Genomic DNA, 23,724 nt, shown 5'->3' on the forward strand with positions numbered 1-23,724 from the left:
AATATGTCTTTGATATTACACATTTGGGCAATTCCACGTTAATGTTACGTTAGTCTGTACTTAACTACGTATTTCACTAAAAAAAATGCAACATTTTAACTCGGTTTTTGGTAGATTTTTACGTGACTAACATAAGGCTACTGTGGAAGTGCCCATTTCGGTTACAACGACATTCGTTTATAACGACACTATTTTTATGTCCCTTTGATGACGTTATAACCAAGTTCTACTGTATTTATAACATGCAAGCGATACCGATTAGAGCACATGACGGCAACCATTTCTTCGTTGTGGCAGATGGGAATATTTCGAAGTGACCGAGGGCCGAGAGCTGCCAAGAGAAATGTTGTAGTTCACTCAACTTCTATCACACATAACAAACACGTGAAAATCATATTCAACACTCGACGAAGAGAAACGTACTTTATGCTGTAGGATGACGTTCTCACATGGCGTTATATCCCAGAAGACCGAACTCTTCGTGCTGTATACTACATGTTTTTTCGGCAAATTTAATGTCACTGTAAGCATGAACTTCTCGGAGGATTATTCCGAACTGAGGGGGGAGATTTAAAGAGTGACGAGATTACAATTTTCGCGAGACGAACAGCGGAATGCAGTAAATTGCGTATTGAGCAGCTTCATAATTATCAAACGCTTTTTACTTAGAACTGTTAGAACGATTGCAGGAGGGCAAAAGAAATACAAATATTTCTGCTGAAAGCCTCACAGTAATAGAGATACTGGGAGATTCAGGCTAGATGAAAGGATATTAAAATAAGTTTAGAAAAAAATGTGGTTAAAAAGGAAATATGTGTGCGCTCACTTCGTGCAAAAACTCGTCCAATTTGTAACGTAAAACGACTTTTGAGCCACCCTATGATGGTGATGCATGAAAAGGAGTCTAGCAACTTTCAAGCGTCCGTGAAAATTCTTGCAGCTTCCATCCATGGAGAGAAGAAGTTCAGCGAACTAGCAGCTGGACAGAAAGAGAGGCTGAGTCGAGCTCTATGATCGATCAACAATCACACGTACACAGATGAAGAGAGGAAGAATGACGCGTGTGGTATCTCCGCACAGAATTTGTACATTAAAATCTACTTATAGCGGAATGTCAATGGGCCGAACATTTTTACGCTTGACAGAGGTTTCCGTTTAACAAAGATATCTGTAGATAAAATGTCTGTGCTTTCTCCTTCTCGTCTCTTATCTCTGTAATCCGTTAAATTCTGTGCATATCCTGTCATTCGAACTTCAATCTGTCCGTTTTGTGACATGGATACATTCCGAGAAGCTTCCGGTCTTACGGTACAAGCTTATTATGAACACAAAACAATATTCTAGCATATGAAATTCCATTAAACATTTGTTTTTCGTAAATGATTTGGCACAACCGCGTATTTGGGGAAATTCTGCATTCTCTACATTGGTATCACACAAATTGTCCAGTAAGACCAGCATCCCGTTTAAGACAGATTTCAAGTCATATTCTACAAGCATTCCGATGCAGAAAAGTCTGCATTGCAATATGAGGAACAATGCTTGTTGTTCGTGTCGGTAGCTTCTATTTGACGTCTCCAGGTTCTTGGACCCACACGTGACGTTTCCCTGACCTCCAGAACACGCCTAGCTATCAGATGCTACAAAATAAAGGAAGGTTACAGACTCGTCGTACGGTCTCAAAACATTTACGGTGGAAACTGATCTAGACTCGAACCCATACATTAACAGCAAAATTGACACGTTTTCCCAGTATACACGACTTTGCAATAATATATGAACTGGATTGCCTTAAGATACTGAACGGTAATTCAGTGAGTTAAAAAGGTAAAGCTGTCCCTGTACTTAACTAATTAAGCACTACACCATGAAGGCGTATGGGGGAGTGGATGTATAGACTCACATTTCCTTGACCTCGGCATTAGTTGGAGGTGAGTGGTCAGCTTAAAGCCCCGGCCGCTTTACCCCCAGGAAAGAGCCCCTTGCTACACATCGGATAGGAGGTTGGGTGGACTCCAGAGCCGGTCTGAACGGCCGGAGAAGTGAAAATTCTTGACCCTACCGGTACTCGAACTCCGACTGCCCGATCGTCCAGCCCGTAAGCAGTCACTACACAGACCACGTTATCCCGGCTCCCCAATTCAGTAAGTTACCATGTGAAAAATTTTGGGATTGAAGGAATGCAGAGAAGTCTGGACGTCCGGCCACACCTATTATACATATGTTGATACAGGCGAGGAAGTAAATGAGTGGATATCACGAAAAAAGGCACTGGGGATAAATTTACATTCTGAAGCACTGTGTGGACAAAGTATGAGACACGTAATGACTGGGTCACAGACTGGCCACGACATTAGCAATCACTCGCGCGCGCGCACCCCCCCCCCACCCAGTAACTGATCATTAGACCACAGGAAGGAATATAATAATTTAAGTCGGTTAACACTTACCCGTTTGCGTGAATAATGGGAAACAAATACTGAGAAAGCAAAGCTATAGCAAATATGCACCTACGTTAAGTATTATTTTGACAGTGAGTAGAAATGCTTCTAAATTAATGCAATTAATTCGTCGCTAATCCGAACCAATTTAATATTATGGTAATTTATGTACCCTATATTTTACATTGGTATAGCTGTTCTGATTCCATCCATTTCAAGGAGGGCAGCCCTCGAGTACAAAAAACGCACAAAGGTTCTGCCCCCATTCCTACATTGTTACGTGTACGCACCCCTTTTCCCCTTTCGGTGACTCATGTATAATCGAATATATTCTACACGTGGGAGAGTATGAATAATGCAGAACAAAATCACAACGCTATCGTTCAGTAAGAGGAGCAGACCCAACAAGAACATCTGTACAGTAAAATGGAAGTCATCCCTGTATTTATCACCACACCCTGAAGAGCACAGGCGGTATGGATAAAACGTTCCATACAAGCACACTGACGGAAGCAGTACAGAAACATCAAGCGCCGGCCACTTTTACCGCCATGATAAAAACTTCCAGCATCTTTCATATAAAGGAATGAGACAACATCCCGGTTTCATTTTGTATTGAGAAAACAATGCCAAGGCTGCTGCCAGCCCATAGCCACACATTTATCATACGTCTATAATTACTATATCTATATATCTATGGCTCCACAGCCCTTCTGTTGGACCCTAGCGGCTTTTTCAGTTTCTGAATCCATACACAATCGGTAGGATTCCTTGAGCGGGGGATCAGCTCGTCTCAAAGCCGCTACCTACACAGAATAAACGCATATAGACGTCCATGTCTTGAGTGGGATTCGAACCCACGATCCCAGCGTTCAAGCGAGCGAAGACAGTTCATGCCTTAGACCACGCGGCCACTGTGATATGCTAATTACTGTTAACTACAGAAGATATTCAAGGAGCTGGTGATTTTGAACGTAGTGTTATCAAAAACAGCTGCCATAATTGTGCTCAGAAACCAAAAAAAAAAAAATGTATCATTCATAAACAATTTTCAGCTGCACTGATGTGATTATTCTAAGTCATTTTAATTCTATAGCCTGAAAATGACTGCGCGGAAACTTGAATCAGGGGACAAAGAAGGACAGCAAATCGATAAATAGGAGATGCAATAAAGTAACCAATGAGGTCGAACTCATTACTGTATAATGGCAACATCACGCGGATCGCAACTTCTCTTTATGTAACCGGTGATTTCGAGCTACTAACGTTTGTAGATGGGACAGGACAGGAGCAACAGCTAACACAGCCTACGTTTATTTACTGTAACAATCACAGTTTTCTAAAATTCATATTTTTAACATTCCTGACACCGAACGCAACGGCTGAGTGGTTAACATTCTGACTTCGTATTCGGAACGTGAAGGGTCAAAATCTCGGCCCGGAGACAGGCTACCCTGATTACGGACATCCGTGGATTTCCTCAGTCCTTCTGGACAACAGTCTGAGACCTTAAATTAAGCCATGGTCGCTTAATTCCACGTCGTTTCTAGAACATTATCGCCCTGCCATTCGACGTTGAATAATCGTTAAATGAAACATAAACAAATAAGAAAATAATTTCCTATTACCGTAAAGTGGAGGCTAACATCCTTAACTCCCACTCAACCCCACCCCCCTCCCGGAAGATCTGACGTCCTTTACTCGCACTCAACTTAGAGACTTTGGGCTTCGGTTCTTAAGCCGACATCTGCGCGTCCGTCAATCTTGATATCCAGGGAGTCTTTCTTTTTCCCATAAGCGACAACACTTGTCCACACATGTAAGCGCTGCCAAACATCGCGTATGCTTGGCATGCAAAGTGGCTGTCTTTGGAACCTGTCAGAAAAGAAGTTTATCATGCCAATCGCACTAATCTTTAATTTTAAATCAGAATCACATTTCTGTAGACCTTCATGTGATGTGTCGACTTCAGAAACAAACGGTGTAATTTAAATGACAAATTATTACTTCAGAGATCTTGAAATCTTAAAATATAACATCAATATCACCTATTAATAATCGAATGTTAAACATTGGATGTGACTCTCTCAAACTCAGCACTTGCACGTCTGAACTGCACAAAATGACCTTTCCCTTTACGAATTACCCAGACTCCATTACCTTTGCTTTAAATTTTTCTAAAACTGTATCAAAAAAAGATATTACTAGTTTCCGTTTTCCTTGATGCTTGCTCAACCCATATCGGTCTCTTGTGGTTATCAACTGGATCTTGGACCCATTTAATGCTCTTACTCTCAGCCACGTTCTGTTCCTTTATTTCTAGGAATATGACGACTTCATTTTTCAAATCATAAAAGCATATCAGAAACCTGCAACAAGATATCTTCCCTCTGTATGTTATGACATCTTCGTATTCACCGCCTATCATTTAATCCTCGGTAACGTATAAAGTTGATGACTGATTACCCGTTTTAAAATATGACTTAGTTTAAATAGTTTAACACACAATACATCCTGGTGAATTACGCAATAAAAACTGCAAATTTGACCAAGTTTCTCACTCAGTTCCTACACATAAGTCTGCAGCCACCTGCTCACGTTGGTTCATCGCTCGCGGATTTCTTATACCTTGAAGATGGATGCGACACGCTCCTCCGAAACGTCGGTTAACATAATATCTACACGGCGCCACATCCCAGAAAACGGCATTCTTTATTTACTTCCTGTTTCTGAGACTGAACTTTAATTGCTTTATGTTTTGCTTGAGGTATAAGCAGTCCCGAAAAACTAATAAATTACAAGTAGATAGTAAAGGGCTTTGAAAGGTATAAACCCTCGAGATTACTGGGTTCTTGAATTTGTCTGTCTGGTGAGAACGGGAACAGATCCCAATGTTCTTAGAACACCAGCCGATGGGCAAAGTCCAAACATCCAGTAATCCCGAGCAATTCACATTCCGGAACAGAAAATTTACTGAACTGGTTTGTCCGACATGTCTACACTATCCCGCTATATATTGTAACACAGTTGACCTAACATTAACATTTTATTCTTAATGGCGGACAAGCCATTGATTGTAATGAACATATTATAAAAGCCAAAAACCGCCATGCTAGAATATTCGTTGCACTTTTCTTCCGTAAGGTTGCCTACTCAACGTATAATGCACCTTCAAGGGTTTTATAGTAAAAAAAAGCTGAAAGCTACCTTTAGGAAAGCATCGAACGTTGCGGCCAAGAGATATCCATGCTTCTCATTCGGCTGATCCCGGGTGTGGTTCATTTTTTCATGGACTTTCTGTTCGCCTAGGTAAATACTGAGGCAGTATCTCACGATCACAGCCGCGTCTTACAAGTCCCTCCGAACTGTTCATTCACAGTCATATTCCTATCCAACGCTGCATAAACAACGCAGTAAAAGGCATATGATGGAAAAGAAAAGAAGAAGAAGAAGATAAAACTGTCCATGTACTTAATTAAGCACCACGTCATGTTTTTAAGGAAGAGTCATGATCATTTCAATTTTCTTAAAAAAATCACGCATGGTGGAGACTGAAAGTGAGAATTTCTGAACATAATGTATGCTCACTCATGGAGCTGAGCCCTTATGGAGGAGCCGCCAATTCTGCAGCTACTCAAGAATTTCCCAGCATTTTATGGAACCCGAAGGTTCATTACCGTGCTCGTGCTCACAAGAGCCCTCCACTGGTCCCTATCCTGAGCCAGATCTATCCAATCCATAACATCCCATCCTATCTCTCTAAGATCCATTCTAATATTGTCCACCAACATACGCCTTGGTCTTCCCTGAGGCCCCTTTCCTTCTGACTTTCCCACCAATGCCCTATACGCAGTCCTCGTCTGCCCCATTCGTCCTACATGACCTGACCATCTCATCCCCCTTGACTTGATCATTCTAATTATACTTGGAGAAGAGTACAAGTTATGAAGCTCCTCATTATGCAGTTTTCTCCAACCTCCTGTCACTTCATCTCTCTTCGGTCCAAATATTCTCCTCAACACCCTGTCCTCAAACACCCTCAGTCTATGTTCCTCCCTTACTGTCAGAGACCAAGTTTCACACCCATACAGAACCACAGGCGAAATTATAGTTTTGTACATTCTAATTTTTATGTTTTTGGACAACAGACGAGAAGACAAAAGTTCTGAACTGAATAGTAGCAAGCACTACCCGAGTTCAATCGCCTCTTAATTTCTTTCTGAACCAGGTTTCGATCTGTTATCGTTGGTCCCAAACATCTGAACTGTGCCACATTTTCAAAACATATCTTTCCTATCTTTATGTCATGATTTTGCCCTGCATTTTGGTGACGAGACAGCAACATATACTTAGTTTTCTCAGTGTTTACTTCTATACCAACCTCTTTACTTGCGTCAATTAATGTTCGTGTGTTTTCTTTATGGTATCTACATTATCACCCAGTAGATTAACTTTATCGGCGTAGACCAACAGCTGATGTGTCCCGTTTAATTTCGGTCCCACCTGGTTTCCCTGGACCTTCGTAATTGCATATTCTAAGGCAAAATTAAAAGGAGTGGCGATAAAGCTTCTCCTTGTTTTAAACCATTCTGGATAGGAAATTTATCAGACAAATGTTTACCTACACGAACTTTACTATACGTTTCGTTTAAACACATTATAATCAACCTAACTAGTTTCATGGTATCCCAAACTCTATCAGAGTATTGTACAATATTTCCCTCCTAACTGAATCGTAAGCTTTCTTTAAGTCTATGAAAGCGGATGTACTGTCTCATCATACTCCCATTTTGTCTCCAATATCTGACGAATGCAAAAGGATCTGATCTGTAGTTGATCTGTTACGTCGAAACCCACACTGATGATCCCCAGTAATTTCAGCTATATATGGACTTAACCTTGAAAGAAGAATATTGGACAAAATTTTATACGAAGTTGATAGCAGTGATATCCCCCGATAATTACTACAGTCAGTTTTATCAGCCTTCTTGTGAACTGGTACAATAATAGACTCCTTCCACTGATCAGGCAAGTTTTCCTTATGCCAAATAGAAGTAATTAGATTATGAATCTTTGAAAGTAATATTTCGCCTCTTGCTTGAATAAGTTCTGCAGGAATTTGATCACTACTTGGCGATTTATACCTTTTCAATTTTGCAATAGCACTTTCAACTTCAAAAGGGCTGGGTTCAGGTACTATCGGCACAGCTGTATGGATTTCTGTCTGCCTGACATCACTGATCCTATGTACATTCAATAACCGAGAGAAGTAGTTCCTCCACCTATTCAAACTACTGTGGGAATATGCAAGCAGATCACCATTCTCATCCTTCACTAAGTTAGTTCTAGGTTGCTAACTCCTCTTAAAATGTATTTATTCCTCTATACAGGTCTCTAATGTTCTTGTTCTTACTGTTCACTGCAAGCTCATCAATTTTGTCTTTCAGATATTCCCTCTTTTTGTTCCTGAAATGCCTGCTGGTTTAACCTCTCATATTGTTCAGATTATCCCCATTTAATTCGCTCGGATCCTGTAACCCTTGCAATTTGGCCTGCTTTCTTTGACCTAATAATTTTGAGCACCCTTCGTGGAACCATGGCTTATTGGACATGTTGTACAACAATCATTAAACATGAAAATAGAGCGCCAGCTATATATTTAGGATGTTAACACTTCTGGGCAAGCAAACGGTTAAATAATTTTCTCCTGCGATTTTGAACACCTCATTGGTCTTCACATTCATTTATTACAGACAATTCTACTAGTGCAATGCTAACCGGAACACACAAATTGCTGCTTTCGTCAAATATCGGCCATATCGAAAATATTTTCAAACAATTCATATATTTTAAGGAAATCTGTATTATACTCGTATATCATGCATTATAGTGCGCTGAGTCGTTTTTCCGAACTTGACTCTTCGATTTGAGCTTCATGTAGTAAGGTACGTGTTGTACTGAACCAATATTATCCAAGGCGAAACTCTACGGTAAGTTTTAGTACAGACCTCAATGCCAATCGAAATCAATTCAGTAACTTTGGTGAAACAACATGCTTACAAACGAAAGCCACCTCCCCGTAACAAGTTTTTCTCGAAAAGTAATTCCAACGGTAATGGATAGAGATCGCGGAAATGTTGGAAGGCACACATGGTAAGTCTTTCAGTTAACGTTAAGGCTGGGGCCACACGAGCTCACAAAATGCGTCCGTTGTAACGAACGTCGTGACGTCTGTTGTAGAAATAAACAAGAGAGGCGAATGCCACGCTTTCTTCTGGCTCCATTGCAGAAAAAAACTACGCACCATATTCTGCAACTGTGTGGTGTCCTCAGCAACGTCCGTCATAAAGTACGTTAGTTACAACGGACGTATTTTGTGCGCTCGTGTGGCCCCAACCTAAATCAGACACTGAACTTACGCAGATTCGAATAAAAATGGACTAAATGACGAATTGGAAGCGCGTAGTAGCATAAACAGTTTGTGGGCTACATTAGTATACGAACATTTATTTTGCGCAACAAGACAACTCACAAGATATGTCAATTGTCGGGTCATGACCACGATTCGAAACGGGCTCATACTAGAACCAGAAAAAAAAGTATGCAAATGTGGTTATCACGTCAATACAAAAATACAGCTCAGTAAGTATAGTGACTGACACGGGCTGGTCTACCGAAGAATATAAGTTCGATTCCAGGAAAAAGCCAGATTTCTCTCATACACTGCGTCCAGACCGACTATGCAGCCTACCGAGCATCTTATTCAATGCCTGTCAGGGTTCTTTCATTGGGGTAAAGCTGCCGGGGCATGAAGCTGATCACTCACCTCATTTAAAGGTTAGGCTATGAAGGCATGTCGTGATGGTTAAATAAATCAACTTTAATAAAAAATAAGACGGCAAGAAATAAATTACATACATGCATTTAAACAGTATCACAATAACATGTCACCGAAAGAAGCTAGCCAGAAACCTTACATACGATCACAAGTTTACTTGAAAATAAAAATGCATTCTAGACTGAATACTGATATTTCACAGCAGAAAAGAGAGCGCCAAACACTGATATGAATCCTATTTAAGGAAGCACACAGAGAAAAACATCACTGGTGAAAAGCCTGAGCGTTTTGCTATGACATAAACATAATACGTTCAACATTTTGCAGATTTCTATTCGCCAGTCACGGACTTTCCTGACGGGATCTTGTTCGCGCATTCATTCAGTGCTACAGTGGTTTCTTCTGGAAACTAACCTGCGCACTGTAAAATACCATCATACCACCCACATACAAGTACACTAAGCCTATCATCTTCCAAAGCTTTACGCTTACTGATTTGCCGTCTCCACGTCGACTGCATACCCAGTCTACTTTTACCCCGGATTAGAGCTACGAACTCGCTATCGACACGAACTAACGACCGAAATTTGCCGACAAGAGCCGATGATCGCCGTCGGAAAAAAAAATGGGGAGGAGAACACGAGCACGTTTCACCAACGTCCTCGACCTCCACCGCTATAAACAAGAACAGATCTATAAAATCAGTGTCTTCATTCTAGTGCGGCCAATGACGCTGCGCCATAATACGTAGTATAGGGATGGGTATGAACCCTCTGAAATGTTCATAATGTTGTCCAAGGCGGATTATCAAAAACGTTTATTACTTACTCATGGAACTGAGCCCTTCTGGAGGAGCCGCCAATTCTGCAACTACTCAAGAATTTCCCAGCATTTTATGGAACCCGAAGGTTCATTATCGTATTCACAAGAGCCCTCCACTGGTCCCTATCCTGAGCCAGATCTATCCAATCCATAACATCCCATTCTATCTCTCTAAGATCCATTCTAATATTGTCCACCAACCTACGCCTTGGTCTTCCCTGAGGCCTCTTTCCTTCTGGCTTTCCCACCAATATCCTATACGCAGTCCTCGTCTGCCCCATTCGTCCTACATGACCTGACCATGTCATCCCCCTTGACTTGATCATTCTAATTATACTTGGAGAAGAGTACAAGTTATGAAGCTCCTCATTATGCAGTTTTCTCCAACCTCCTGTCACTTCATCTCCCTTCGGTCCAAATATTCTCCTCAACACCCTGTTCTCAAACACCCTCAGTCAATGTTCCTCCCTTAAAGTCAGAGACCAAGTTTCACGCCCATACAGAACCACAGGCAAAATTATAGTTTTGTATATTCTAATGTTTATGTTTTTGGACAACAGACGAGAAGACAAAAGCTTCTGGACTGAATGGTAGCAAGCATTACCCGAGCTCAATCGCCTCTTAATTTCCTCCTGAACCAGGTTTCGACCTGTTATCGTTGGTCCAAAATATCTTAATTGTGCCACATTTTCAAAACATCTCTTTCCTATGTTTATGTCATGATGTTGCCCTGCATTGTGGTGACCAGACAGTAACATATACTTGGTTTTCTCTGTGTTTACTTCTAGACCAACCTCTTTACTTGTATCAATTAAAGTTCGTGTGTTTTTCTTTATGGTATCTACATTATCACCCAGTAGATTCACATCATCGGCATAGGTCAACAGCTGATGTGTCCCATTCAGAAAAGTTTATACAGGAGTGAAACACGATCTGTCCTTCCGCGGAAAATACAGCGACTGTTTATGAACGTGTAGAGGAAGACGCAGCGATCTCAACAAAACTTGTCCCTGTACTTAAGCACCAGGCCATGACGACAAAGTGCAGATAAACTCTAATCATTCTTAATCTTTGCAATAAAACCGAGGTTAGTGGTCAGCTTCACGCTCTGGTGTATGTAGCTTTACATTCGGGTAAAGAGTCGCCGATACCCATTAGATATGCTGGATGGGTCTACATATGAAGAGAAAATTCCTTGTCCCTGCCGAGGAAAGAATCACGGCCATCCAGCTCACAGTCAAAAACAAAGGACCGGGAGAAAATCACATGATGAGCGTTTGAGATCTTCGTGCCCCATTAAAGCAAGTGACACTCCTTCACCAATTGAATTTTGGAAGAAGAGATGTAAACTGACTGTTGAGTATTTAAGAACACTGTTTAAACTGTCCAGGGCTCATCGTAACTTGGGAGCAGGTAGTGATTTGATGAATTCCGTCTTCTGGGATGTGGCGCCGTGTAGAACTTGTGTAAACCGACGTGGCTGCAGCCACTGCTCACGCTGGTTCCTCGCTCGCGGATTTTCTACCCGGAAGGAAGCGATACGTTCCTCCGAAACGTCGGTTTACACAAGATCTACACAGCGCCACATCCCAGAAGACGCCGTGAAAACCTCAAATCTTACATAGTGATTTTTCCACTACACTAACCTACTCGATGCCAACCGGTAAGTTGGAAGCGATGGGTGGTTGTGTGATGTTACTAAACAGCACTGAATCAGCTACTGAAATTATGTAGTGTGAATGACTAATGCAAGTTTTTTTTTTAATTTAATTTGACCACGAAACCCTTTCGCATGTAGAAAAGATGTTACGGAACCCACAGAGATTCTTACATGTGAAGCTAAAAATCTAGACCACAAATAAGTAAGAATCATAACAAATAAATGTTAAAGGAGATGAGATCAACACAGTATTTAATTGCGCATATTTAAAAAAAAACACATTTCATATAAATGAAAAATTAAACTTAAAACGTAATATGTCACATACGTTAAATTTTAAATGCGAAGAATGGTTACTCTTTTTTTTTATGTTTGACTTAGCACCGGAAAAGGTGAATTCTTAAATCTGGTGCCGCATTTAGTCTGTTTCTGTATTGTGTTTCTGTCGCTGAGTAATTCGAGAATTCAGTTTCGCACAAATACGAACTGGCGATGGGTATCAACTGACCACGGCAAAAATATTTTAGTATGTTAATGCCTTCCTTTGAAAGTGACACTTCCGATCTAAACAAATTCCAAAAATAATACTTTATGCGAAATTTACAATAATACTTAAACTGTCGTTTTTATACGGTAGTGGAATTTCCTTGAGGAACCCTTACTTCCATATCACGGAAACACGGGGTTCCGTGGAACACCATTTGGCAAACAATGGACCAATGAAATGAGAGACATTTGGGGACTGCGGTCGTGCCAAATTTTAAAAAGTGAACAGCCCCCTCGGCATTCTCATGTCCAGTTTGGCGGTTACTATAAAAAGAAAATAAAAATTTATAACGAACTGCGTTAATGATATACGAATATCGTTAGAAACTGGATTGAAGTTTATGAGGCTCGTACTGTGAGCATTCCTATCATAGCTCCTATGTTATTTCACAAATCTCGTATCGACTTCGGAGGGCTACTTAACCGCGATGGTGGCGGTGGTGTAAACACAACGGGTGAATGTCCCAGCCTTGCCTGAGGCTAATCCCATCTTAGGTCCGGGTCCAGTGGGTGGTCTCTGCGCTGCCCACAAAACCAACCGCTCCGCTAATGATGCTTCTTCATATATGTTCCATTACATACTTTAGACCAGCGTTCCCCAAATGGTGTTCCGCGGAACCCCGCGGTTCCACGAAATGAAAATAAGAGTTCCGCAAGTAAATCCCATTACGACAAAAAAGATACTTTCGCTGTTATTATTATTATAAACTTCGCTTAATTTAATTATCATTTTGGTGCTTCTTTAGTTCGTAATGTCACTTTCAAAGGAAGAAGTTAATAAACTTTGGCTCAGGTGAAAACACTTTAACCGCCCTTCGCCGGTACATACACTGAAGTGCCAAAAGTCATGGAATAGGTGCCTAGTATCGTATAGGACCCCCTCTAGCCCGGCGAAGTGCAGCAACTCGACGTGGCATCGATTCCACAAGTGGACGGAAGACCTCTGGAAAGATGTTGAGCCATTCCGTCTGGATAGCCGCCCACAGCTCCCTGGCATTTGTAGGTGCAGATTTTTGGTGGGAATGGACCTCTCCACCACGTCCCATAAATGCTTTATTGGGTTCATGTCGAGCGAACGTGCTGGCGACACCATTCGTCGGAACTCTCCAGAATGCTCCTCGAACCAATTCTGGACAACTCCGGCCCGATGACACGGTGCACTGTCCTGCTGGAAATATCCCATCGTTGTTGGGGTACATGAAGTCCATGAAGGGCTGCAAATGGTACCACGCAGTGTAACGTAGCGGTCACCGGTCAATGACGTGTTTAGGTGGACGAATGGACCCAACTCATGCCACGTGAACACACCCCACACCAGTACGGAACTACCACCAGCCTGCACGGTTCCTTGTTCACAACTGGGGTCCATGGCCTCATGTGGTCTGCGCCACACCCGAACCCTACCATCCGCCCGAAACAACTGGTACCGTCACTCATCGGACCATGCCACATGTTGCCAATCCTCCAGGGTCCAATTAGCGACGTCACAAGCCCAGGTGAGGCGCTGTGTCCAGTGTCGTGGTGTTAACAGAGGCACTCTGCTCGGTCTTCTGCTCCCATATCCCATGGAAGCTAAAGAACGCTGCACTGACCTGCTGGATATGTGTCTGGGACCTCTTCCATGGAATGTGGATGTGATTTCAGCCAGTGTCGCTTGTTTGTTACCACGGACAATTCTAGCTAGATGCCGCTGGTCACGATCATTAAGCACCCGTGGTAGGCAACTGCGCTGTCCACGCTGTCCACGGTGGGTGGAAATGCCTTCCACAAGGTATTCCCGGTACACACCTGACACCGTGGATCGAGGAATGTTGAATGACCGCACAACTTCGGAAATGCAATGTCCCATCTGTCTGGCACCCACTGTCATGCCCTGTTCAAACCCCAATAATTCACGTCGGCTTGCCATGAGCAGACTGACCGGTGTTCAACCTGACTCAAGAGAGAACACCTCAAAACTGATCTGCTCTGGGCATTCCCAAGCCGTCAAGGGACGGTGCCGCCACTTAAAAATAAATTTACATACTGCTATCCCATGACTTTGGCACTTGAGTGTACTCGTATGTACTCATGAGAAACTGGTTTCTCGAATTACGCAGCAACATAAACAAAACAAAGAAAAAGATAAAATGCGGCACAAGATCTGAGAATTTGACTTTCCAATATCAAGTCAAACATAAAACTGATTAGTGAAGAAAGAACGAAAACCCCTCTTCCCATTGAAAATTGAAAATATGTGATATAATACTTCGTAAGCTCTTCTTGCACATATGAAATGTGATTTGTTCCTAATTAATGCAATTAATTAATGTGTTGATCTTAGAATTTTAACATCTATTTATCATTATCCTTACTTCTCTACGTTTTTAATTTCATATGTAAGAATTTCTCCGGTCTAGAAAACCGAAATTAACGGCCATGGGGACCAGGCGACACTCTCTATCAGCTAAAGTTGGCACTAACTTCGCCGACAAGCGGCGGCCATTCGGTCGGTATAGTTCGCTTGTGGACTAAAACCAGGGAGTTTGTTTTGTTTGCATGTAAGATTTTCTTCGCGAATTCCATAAAGTGGAATGGATTCCGTGGTCAAATTAAACTGGGAAACGCTGCTCTATGTAACACCTCCGACATACACAGGAAAATCATGTCTTAAAAGACTCCTGCAATCCAGAGTTTATGCAGCCTTACAATTTGAAAATCCATCCAGGAATTCATCTACTAACACTTTAGAGCCAGCCATAACACCTAACTTACTTACTTACTAACTACTCATGGAGCTGAGCCCTTCTGGATGAGCCGCCAATTCTGCAGCTACTCAAGAATTTCCCAGCATTTTATGGAACCCGAAGGTTCATTACCGTGTTCACAAGAGCCTGCCACTGGTCCCTATCCTGAGCCAGATCAACCCAATCCATACCATCCCATCCTATCTCTCTAAGGTTCATTTTAATATTGTCCACCCACCTACGCCTTGATCTTCCCAGTGGTCTCTTTCCATCTGGTTTTCCCACCAATATCCTATACGCATTCCTCGTCTCCCCCATTCGTGCTACATGCCCTGCCCACCTCATCCTCCTTGATTTGATCATTCTAATTATACTTGGAGACGAGTACAAGTTATGAAGCTCCTCACTGCAGTTTTCTCCAACCTCCTGTCACTGCATCTCTCTTCGGTAGTCATAACACACTATAAGAAAATAATCCTAAGTACATTTAAACTACCAAATATGCCTATTTGCAGAATACAGCCGCCTCAACAGTACTATACTCAAGAATATCACTATACGCTAAAATTTTACCACATCCCGGAATCAGACAGTAATAATAATTAAATTAAATTCTAATTTATGTACTAACTCAACAGCCCAGGGCCAAATTACAAAGTGGGCACAAGTGAAAGAAAGACGCAAACACACGAGAGTATAAACCAAAGCAATTTATAACATCTGAGTAATGATAATAAAACAGTAAAGATAACAAAATTAGAGTTATAGTTTAGAGGCGAGAAAGCAAAGTATACTCACTTACAAGGATATAATATATTATAATGCGTAATGTAGAAGTAATGATGATAGCTAAGTCCAACTACTGAATGCTTGACAACAGCTGAGAGACAAATTACAGGCAAGCACTGGAGAAAGGAAACAAATTAATACAGAAGAAGTGAACAAAAGAACAAAGATGAAGGGAACTATACAAAGAGCGTAATAATTAATAACTAACACAGCCTTGAATATTATTAACAGTTTTAGGTAGACGGCTATAAAGTATGGTTGACAGAAACCGTTCCAGCTGCAAATATGTCGACGCACTCAAGACTGTTAGCATCGGTAGACGTGACAGAATTCCAAACTACCAAGACATATTCCAGCCTGGATCTTACTAACGTAATGTACAGAACACATAAACAATACAGAGAAGAAAATCTGAAGGTTACTGGGCGAGTAAGTTCGACCAGCTCTCTGTCGTTGTTTACATTCCTACAGAACGGACAATACTTTGTAAGATGAGGCACCGACTAAATAATTAACATTAATATTACTACATCTACATCACGCGCCTCCAAAACAGTTTATTATATATATACAAAATATAGAATACTCCAATTTGTCAGTGGGAACACAACAAAATCACAAAACCAACGACTGACTCGATGATGTAAAGCATCACTCGAAGAATTTTATTTTTGTTTTATACTATAACTTTTGTTTTATATAATCTAATTTATTGTATTTTTACGCCAAGTATTTTAATATAATTAATATTATTGTATCCAATTTTATTAGTACTGCAGTTCAGTGGTGTACATATGTTAGCCGTGTATTTGCCTGATGATGGCTTTTAATAGCCGAAACATGTAGCAGAGACAAACTAGGCACTAACCTTAATATAGTTGTGTTGTGACGGATTTAATAAAGGAATTGTAGTGTATACATTAGGCCCTGCACACGATAAAGAGCTTAATAATGACATTAATGATGAAATATGCTACTGCTCACCCAATAATTAATAACTGTAATAATTACTGTATTTACGCATGTATAGGCCGCGTGCGTGTACAGGCCGCAGCACAATTTTCAGACAGAAATTATAGAAAAAATAATTTTCTTGGAATATTATTTCAGGAGTAGAAATTATTCCGAAATTTGGCAACGTTTAACATTTTTTAAACGAAGTGTGATTTCGAATATTTCGAATATAAGCCGCACCCCAGTTTTCCTCTTGAATTTTTGGCAAAAAATGTGCGGCCTATACATGCGTAAATACGGTATTATATCACAATTGTAATTATTCTGTATTAGGAAAATTGATATATAAGAATTCTGAAGTGATATACTAGCGAAATACATATGATTCTTACAATGAGCTCTGTAGATAATTCTATATGGAACCATGAAGATTTTCTCTTCAAGAATTACCTCTCCGCTATTAAACTTGTGGCCTTTTCCGTGTGATGAGGAAAATATTTCAGGATAAGAATACCCTTTGAGATACATTTATTGCACTTTTAAACCACTTAACTCAACAACGGGCTCAAGACACCTAAAGGCTTTCTTTGACGCGAACAGCAAGGAATTTGTGCACCTGCAGTGACAGAGCTACTGCATTCTTTTGAACGTCCCTACACTGGGCCATAATTTATACAAGGGAATGAATGTATCCATTCTTGTCATCAACGGACTTTATGTTGTTCTACTTCACAAACTTTTGAGTTCATTTCTGTCACAAGGCACCTTTATTGCACCTTGTCTCTTTCTAGATATTTAAAACAGGCTTACATATTTCAAGTCTTCTAAATGCATCTGATACTGGGTTACGAACAGCTGAAGGTTCACTACTGCTAACAAAAACGCTCGCTATTCGACTCGACCCTGCGCCAGTTCGAGAATTCGACCCACAACACTAAAATCGATTTTAATATCATCTTCCTATCACCAACTCTGTCTTCCAAGTTGTCGCTTACAGAGTCTTCGTTCCAATATATATACGTACGTACGTACATACATACATACATACACACATACATACATACATACATACGCAACACAGTTCCCTTCATTACACAGTCACAACAATAGACATGTCATAAGTGCGCCGTTTTGCAAAGTTCGTCATTCCCCGCTCAACAAGTCCGAACATCAACTCAATGCTTCTGACATGTAATGCAGTGCTGTTCGGCAGAATTTCACCGACGTTTCGGAAGAAACTTAATGTCTCCATCTCCACAGTATGCCAACCAACACACAATAAAGAAACAGGCGACACGCAAAACGGGTCTCTGCGCTGCCCACAAAACCAACTGCTTCGTTAATGTTGCTTCATATTTCAGTTCTACTACATAACTCAGATGGTCAGTCGCCGGCTTCCCAGCGCGGCGGCCCGGGTTCGAAACCAGGTCAAGTAATGAGGGATTTGTGGTAGAAAAAGTGGCACTGGGGCAGATTTCCTCAGAGTACTTGGTTTCCCATGCCAATACTCATTCCACCAAATGCTCCATACTTACCCATCATCCGGAACTGTACAATGGGCCAATTAGTGGCCGACCTACCAAGTGGACTCAGTATCACCCCATCCAAAGAAACAAAAAAAAAATACATAGCGCAGGCTATACCTCTGTCCCTTCGGGTCTTCCACGTAGCGGTACATCCCTCAGAAACGTCGGCGAACTACCGAACTGCGTATATGGAATTACAAAGCAGAAGACAGCAAGAACTTTCCATAGCGACCGCTGTGAGAACCTTTAAATTCAAGGAGAAAGTGATAGTTTTTAGTTGCTGCATGAATGTAAGATGTGCAGATGCAGTGCCTTAATAAGAATGCAATGAACGTATATATTCCGCACGACAGCAACCACATACCAACACAAAAAGAAACGGATCATGACTACAGAAGATGAGCAGGCAAGGGGAGCATTTATTACACTGAAGTTCTAAAAAATTCTATCTTTAAGAGAAAATCCAAAAATATTTATATTTAATCACAGTGTTTATACTAATGGGGAACATTTATAACTTGAAATGTGAAAAGTAATTCCTTATTATTCCCACTTAGGGCATGGATGTTTGTTTACGTTTTTCTGTGTTTGCGACGAGCTGATCACCACCCAAGGAGTCCTACCGTACGTCTAAGATCTGGAAAAACCGATCAGAACGGAGAAGTTCATGGAGGTAGGCCTAGGCCCACTGGGGCTGTAGTGCCAAGGAAAAAAATCCTTATTAGAGTGAAGCTGTAACATTACGAAACAAAATCAATAGAAAAGTGTAACCATTTGAAACAGCCTCACGTGGATTTGTACGTATTACGAAAACTGGGACTAAAATACTACAAGATCCTTTATACAAAATTTATGACGTAGAACCTGACAGCTTATGTAATTATGTAATTCGTCCACTTTATAACGATCCGGGGACGGAAATATGTCGGGCTGTGTGAAATTATACATGCATGAATGGTGTATTCGAATGGCTACTTTGTCGTGATGTACAGATCCACATATTCGTTACATAGGCACTACATTAAGGTGTATGGTCAGCTTTACGCTCCGGGGAAAGAGCCCCAGAAATGGTCTGGAAGACGTGGAGAGGAGAAAAAATTTACCTCTATCGGGAATCTAAACTCCGACCCCTCGGTCGTCCAGCCCGTAGCCAGTTCCTATACCAACTACGCTACCCCGGCTCCACCAATAATATTGAGGCCATTGTAAATATATATAGTAAAGTTTCATGGCCTTATACATCCCAGTTCAAATTACTTCTATAACAGAACGCGTTATTTTAAAAGTTCGAACCTCTACGAGCCCGATGCTGGCCAGAATAAGATATTCCACGCTTTCCTCCCTCTTCTATACGCCACGCCCTGAACTTACGACTGTTCAAGTGTTCTGAAACCTGTAAGATGCATTGTCCATGAAGGGTCCGGCCATTTCCTCTAGAATATGAGCATGCAACACAAGGTACAAAAGGTTCAGAGACAGAAAGAGAGGTCAGACTGCAGAGCCGGCCGGATTACCTTGGGGACAGAAACCACCTGTAAAGAACACAACCACCACCTTATGATAAACAAGCTGAATTCTGTCTGCAGCCTACGACGGTACAGTAAGCCTGTTACGTAGAAAAGTTCTCTTCAAGCTATGAATATTCAGTGCCCCCGTGGCTATAGCCGCAAGTGATATAATAGCGTTCCGCGAGATCTAACAGGGACCTCGCTGTGGCTAATTAAATTACCACTAACAACTGTAACTCTTAACAAGAGTGGAAATATGTTCGAATTCTTAGTCCCAAATGATGTAAGCAAATACTAATTCCTCTCAAATAGCTACTTCTACTTCAAAAAGGTATATAATGGTAAAAGGTAAAGCTGTCCTAGTGCTTAACTAATTAAGAACTACGCCATGAAGGCGTATGGGGGAGTGAATGTATAGATACACATTTTCTTGACCTCTGCACTAGCTGGGAGTGGTCAGCTTCATGCCCCGGCCGCTTTACTCTCGGGAAAAGTCCCAGCATACATTTGATAGGACGTTTGGTGGACTGGAGCCGGTCTAGATGACGTGGAAAAAAAATTGTATACCCTACCTGGACTCGAACTCCGAGTCCTCGGTCGTCCAGTCAGTAGACAGTCGCTATACCGACTAGGCTATAATGCTACATGTTTGGATAACTAAGTTACGACCGATAATTTTTGTCCTAAACATTTTTCGGCGGTCATGAATGGTGAGTAACCACGGATTCGGAAGGAGTCTGTAGTCTACTTCAAAGTATTACCTCCGCATTCATCTGTAAAGACTAGTGAAAATACCGGAAAACCTGTCGTACTGACGCTAATCCGGTCGATATTCAAATATGTAAAAAAAAAAAAAGTGGCTTTAATCCGCAAGTGAACTATACCGACCGAACGACCGCCGATTGTCGGCGAAATCAGTACCAACTTTATCGGATAGAGGGTGACGCGCGGTCAGCGCAACGAATCCCCACGGCCGTTAATTTCGGTTTTCTAGACCGGAGCCGCTATTTCCTTGAAACAGCTCCTCAGTTATCCTCACGAAGCTGAGTAGACCCCGTTCCAGACCCACTACTTCTAAAAAAAAAAAAAAATCTGGAAGCGCCGGGAATCGAACCCGGATCTCCAAATCTGTAGCCAGGAACTCTGAACACTAGACCACAGATTAGAATCTATATCTTCCAATATTAATCTAGAGCGCCCAGCTATACCACCGTCCTCTGTGAAATGATCATTTCAGTAATTCATAAAAAGCCGAAGGTATTCTATGGAGTCGAAAAAATTAAGCTCTTGTAATGTGTTTTCTGGCCGGTCACGGTAGCCGAGCGGTCTAAGGCATGCACTGTCTTCGCTCGCTCGGAAGCCGGGATCGTGGGTTCGAATCCCACTCAGGGCATGGATGTTTTTGTACGTTTTTCTGTGTTTGTCTACAGGTAGAGGCCTTGCAACGAGCTAATCACTCGCCCAAGGAGTCCTACCGTATCTGTAAGATCTAGTAAACCGAAGTGAAACGGAGAGTTTCATGGAGGTAGGCCTAGGCCCAAATTGGGGCTGTAGCGCCACAGGAAAAACGTGTTTTCTGAGATCAGTAAGAGATGTTATCCTCAATGATAAACAGAAAGACTGAATATAGATTAGCAATCCTTTTGTGTCTAAAAAGTGTTTTGTAACTATGAGATTTATCACTGTCATTACACAATTTCAGGTTACCAAAGCAACCAGTTGTCAGGCGTTAATAAGGTGCAATAAAGTAAGTATGTAAAATATGAAGAGGCAGAAAACCGTGCTGAATCTGAATGGGAGGAAATGCCGCTACCTAATTCAAGAAACGGAACCACAGCAGTATAAGCATTACATTTCGGCCCGTTGCAGCCAGCATAAGCAAAGTTAATATTTCGTTCTATGTTTTCTACTGATTTGCCTTGTTTTATAAGGAAAATTGATTTATGATGCAATTACGTAAGTCTGCGTGTCTATCTGCGCCCTACTTACTTCTGATCCAACAGACTGATTTACATAGAAACGTAGTACGAGCAAGGCACTATAGGCTTTGAACATTTTAATTGCCTACCATCAATTACAGGAGTTGAGATAGCTCAGTCGGTATAGCAAATGGCTACGTGTTGGATCACCGAGGGGTCGGAGTTCCGAGTTCCTGTAGGGTCAAAAATTGTCTCTTCTCCACGTCGTCCAGACTGGCTCTGGGGCCCACTCAGCGTCCTATACAATGGGTACCGGGGGCTCTTTCCGCTGGGGTAAAGCGGCCGGGGCGCGAAGCTCACCACTCACCTCCAACTAGTTTCGAGTTCAAGTAAATGTGGTTCTATATATCCACTCCCTTATACGCCTTCATGGCATAGTGCTTAATAAGTTAAGCACAGGGCCAACTTTATCTTTACCGTCAATTATACCAACAAGGCGGGCGTGCTAACTTGTAAAGTAGGAGCGGCACTAACCCTGCTTAATAAGTTGTCATATTGTCTGCAATACGAAATCTTAAAAAAAAAACTGTGAAGGTAGCAATTTTTTGCAAAGCGCAAACAAAAACGGCCGCATGAATTATACATTTAGCTCTCGGTTTGACGGCGATAATTAATGGACAACTGGAGACAGACGGGTCAAATGTGGTACGGATCCACATGTAAGATTGCAGACTTCCAAAATGTGACGCCGTATATTTCGGTAGAGTACCAAACGTTTCGGAGTAACCTGCTGCCTCCATCATCACGATAGAGGATCGATAAAATGGAGGCAGCAGGTTACTCCGAAACGTTGGTAGCCATTTATCGAACTACATGGCGCCACATCCCACAAGACAGCAATACTGATATCACTGTCGTTAGGATCTCAAAGCTCACGGCTTCAAAGCCTTTAACCAACTGGCCTGTGCTTGCCGTACCGATCACAGTGGCCGCAGGGTCTAAAGGGGCCCATACACGTACGAGTCTAGCTCGCGAGTCCGACTCGGCTCGGATTCCAATGAGCCAAACTCGTCCGTGTATGGGTCGCAAAATTAGGAGTCAGCTCATGCGTTTGTGGTGAAATTAATCCGAGCCCGGCTCCCGATTCAAGCTCGTCTAGCCGGACTCGTACGTGTATGGGCCCATTTAGGCATGAAAGGCCGTAGAGGTACTGACATATTACTAAATGACGGTGAGCGGTTCGCTTTAAGCTCCGGCAGTCTTAACCTCAGAGACAGCGTTACTGTTAAGTTACCCACTGTTAATAGGTTGGTCAGTGTGCTCCAGAATCATTCTGATCATGGTAATAACGTGTATGAGGCACCTAATACCATTCTGAGCTGTTTTGGGCTTAATTAAGCACCAGGCAATGAAGATGCATGGAGAACAGCTGTAGACATATTTAACAAAGACACCAGATTGGGCTCAGTGGTCAGTTTCATGATCTACCTGCTTTTCCCCCGGTACCCTGTCTGATAAATAGGGTGCGTAGGCCGCCAGGCCAGTGTGGACCTTATGGAGAGAAAACTCCTTTGCTTGGACGTCAAGCCCGTCGTCCAGTCAGTATACCGACTGTGCTATCACGAATCCTAAAGATGGACTAATGGACGCTGTAAAAGTGGCATTTATAGTAATCTGCTGCAGAAACAGATCCGTTGTTGCAAAGCGGGTCATACAATACAGAGTCAGACAATTAGATTTCACTGTATTTCAATACCTATCATGCCGTTGATAAAGTTGTAACTCCTTGAAATCTATATTTTTTGCCATGAAAATCGATTAAGTTCGATTCGAACTTAATGCAAAAGCAGGCTTTACGCTCATATCATATCCATATCCAAATTCAGTTTGGCAGATGAATATGTTAGAGAAAACCACCGATTACAAAAATAATGACCTCCCAAATAATTTCGAAGATGAAACGCGTACTTCCGCCCATTCTGCGAAGATTTTATT

At 41.8% G+C, this 23,724-nt stretch overlaps 1 protein-coding gene across 4 annotated transcripts in view; it reads right to left on the reverse strand.

The window, feature by feature from the left end:
- LOC111873464 (autism susceptibility gene 2 protein) overlaps positions 1-23,724 on the reverse strand; it is a 241,050-nt gene that overhangs the window by 185,438 nt on the left and 31,888 nt on the right. The window contains exon 1 of one of the 4 annotated variants that reach the window (XM_023868207.2): positions 9,694-9,786. The exons of the other annotated variants lie outside the window; for them this stretch is intronic. Coding sequence (XP_023723975.1) covers positions 9,694-9,750 — 57 coding nt within the window. The 5' untranslated portion in view covers positions 9,751-9,786. Of the gene's footprint in view, positions 1-9,693; positions 9,787-23,724 lie in introns of those variants that run through there. 4 annotated transcript variants of the gene reach the window in all.

This window comes from Cryptotermes secundus, unplaced genomic scaffold, assembly GCF_002891405.2.
Source record: "Cryptotermes secundus unplaced genomic scaffold, Csec_1.0 scaffold333, whole genome shotgun sequence".
In the NCBI taxonomy this organism is placed as follows: domain Eukaryota; kingdom Metazoa; phylum Arthropoda; class Insecta; order Blattodea; family Kalotermitidae; genus Cryptotermes; species Cryptotermes secundus.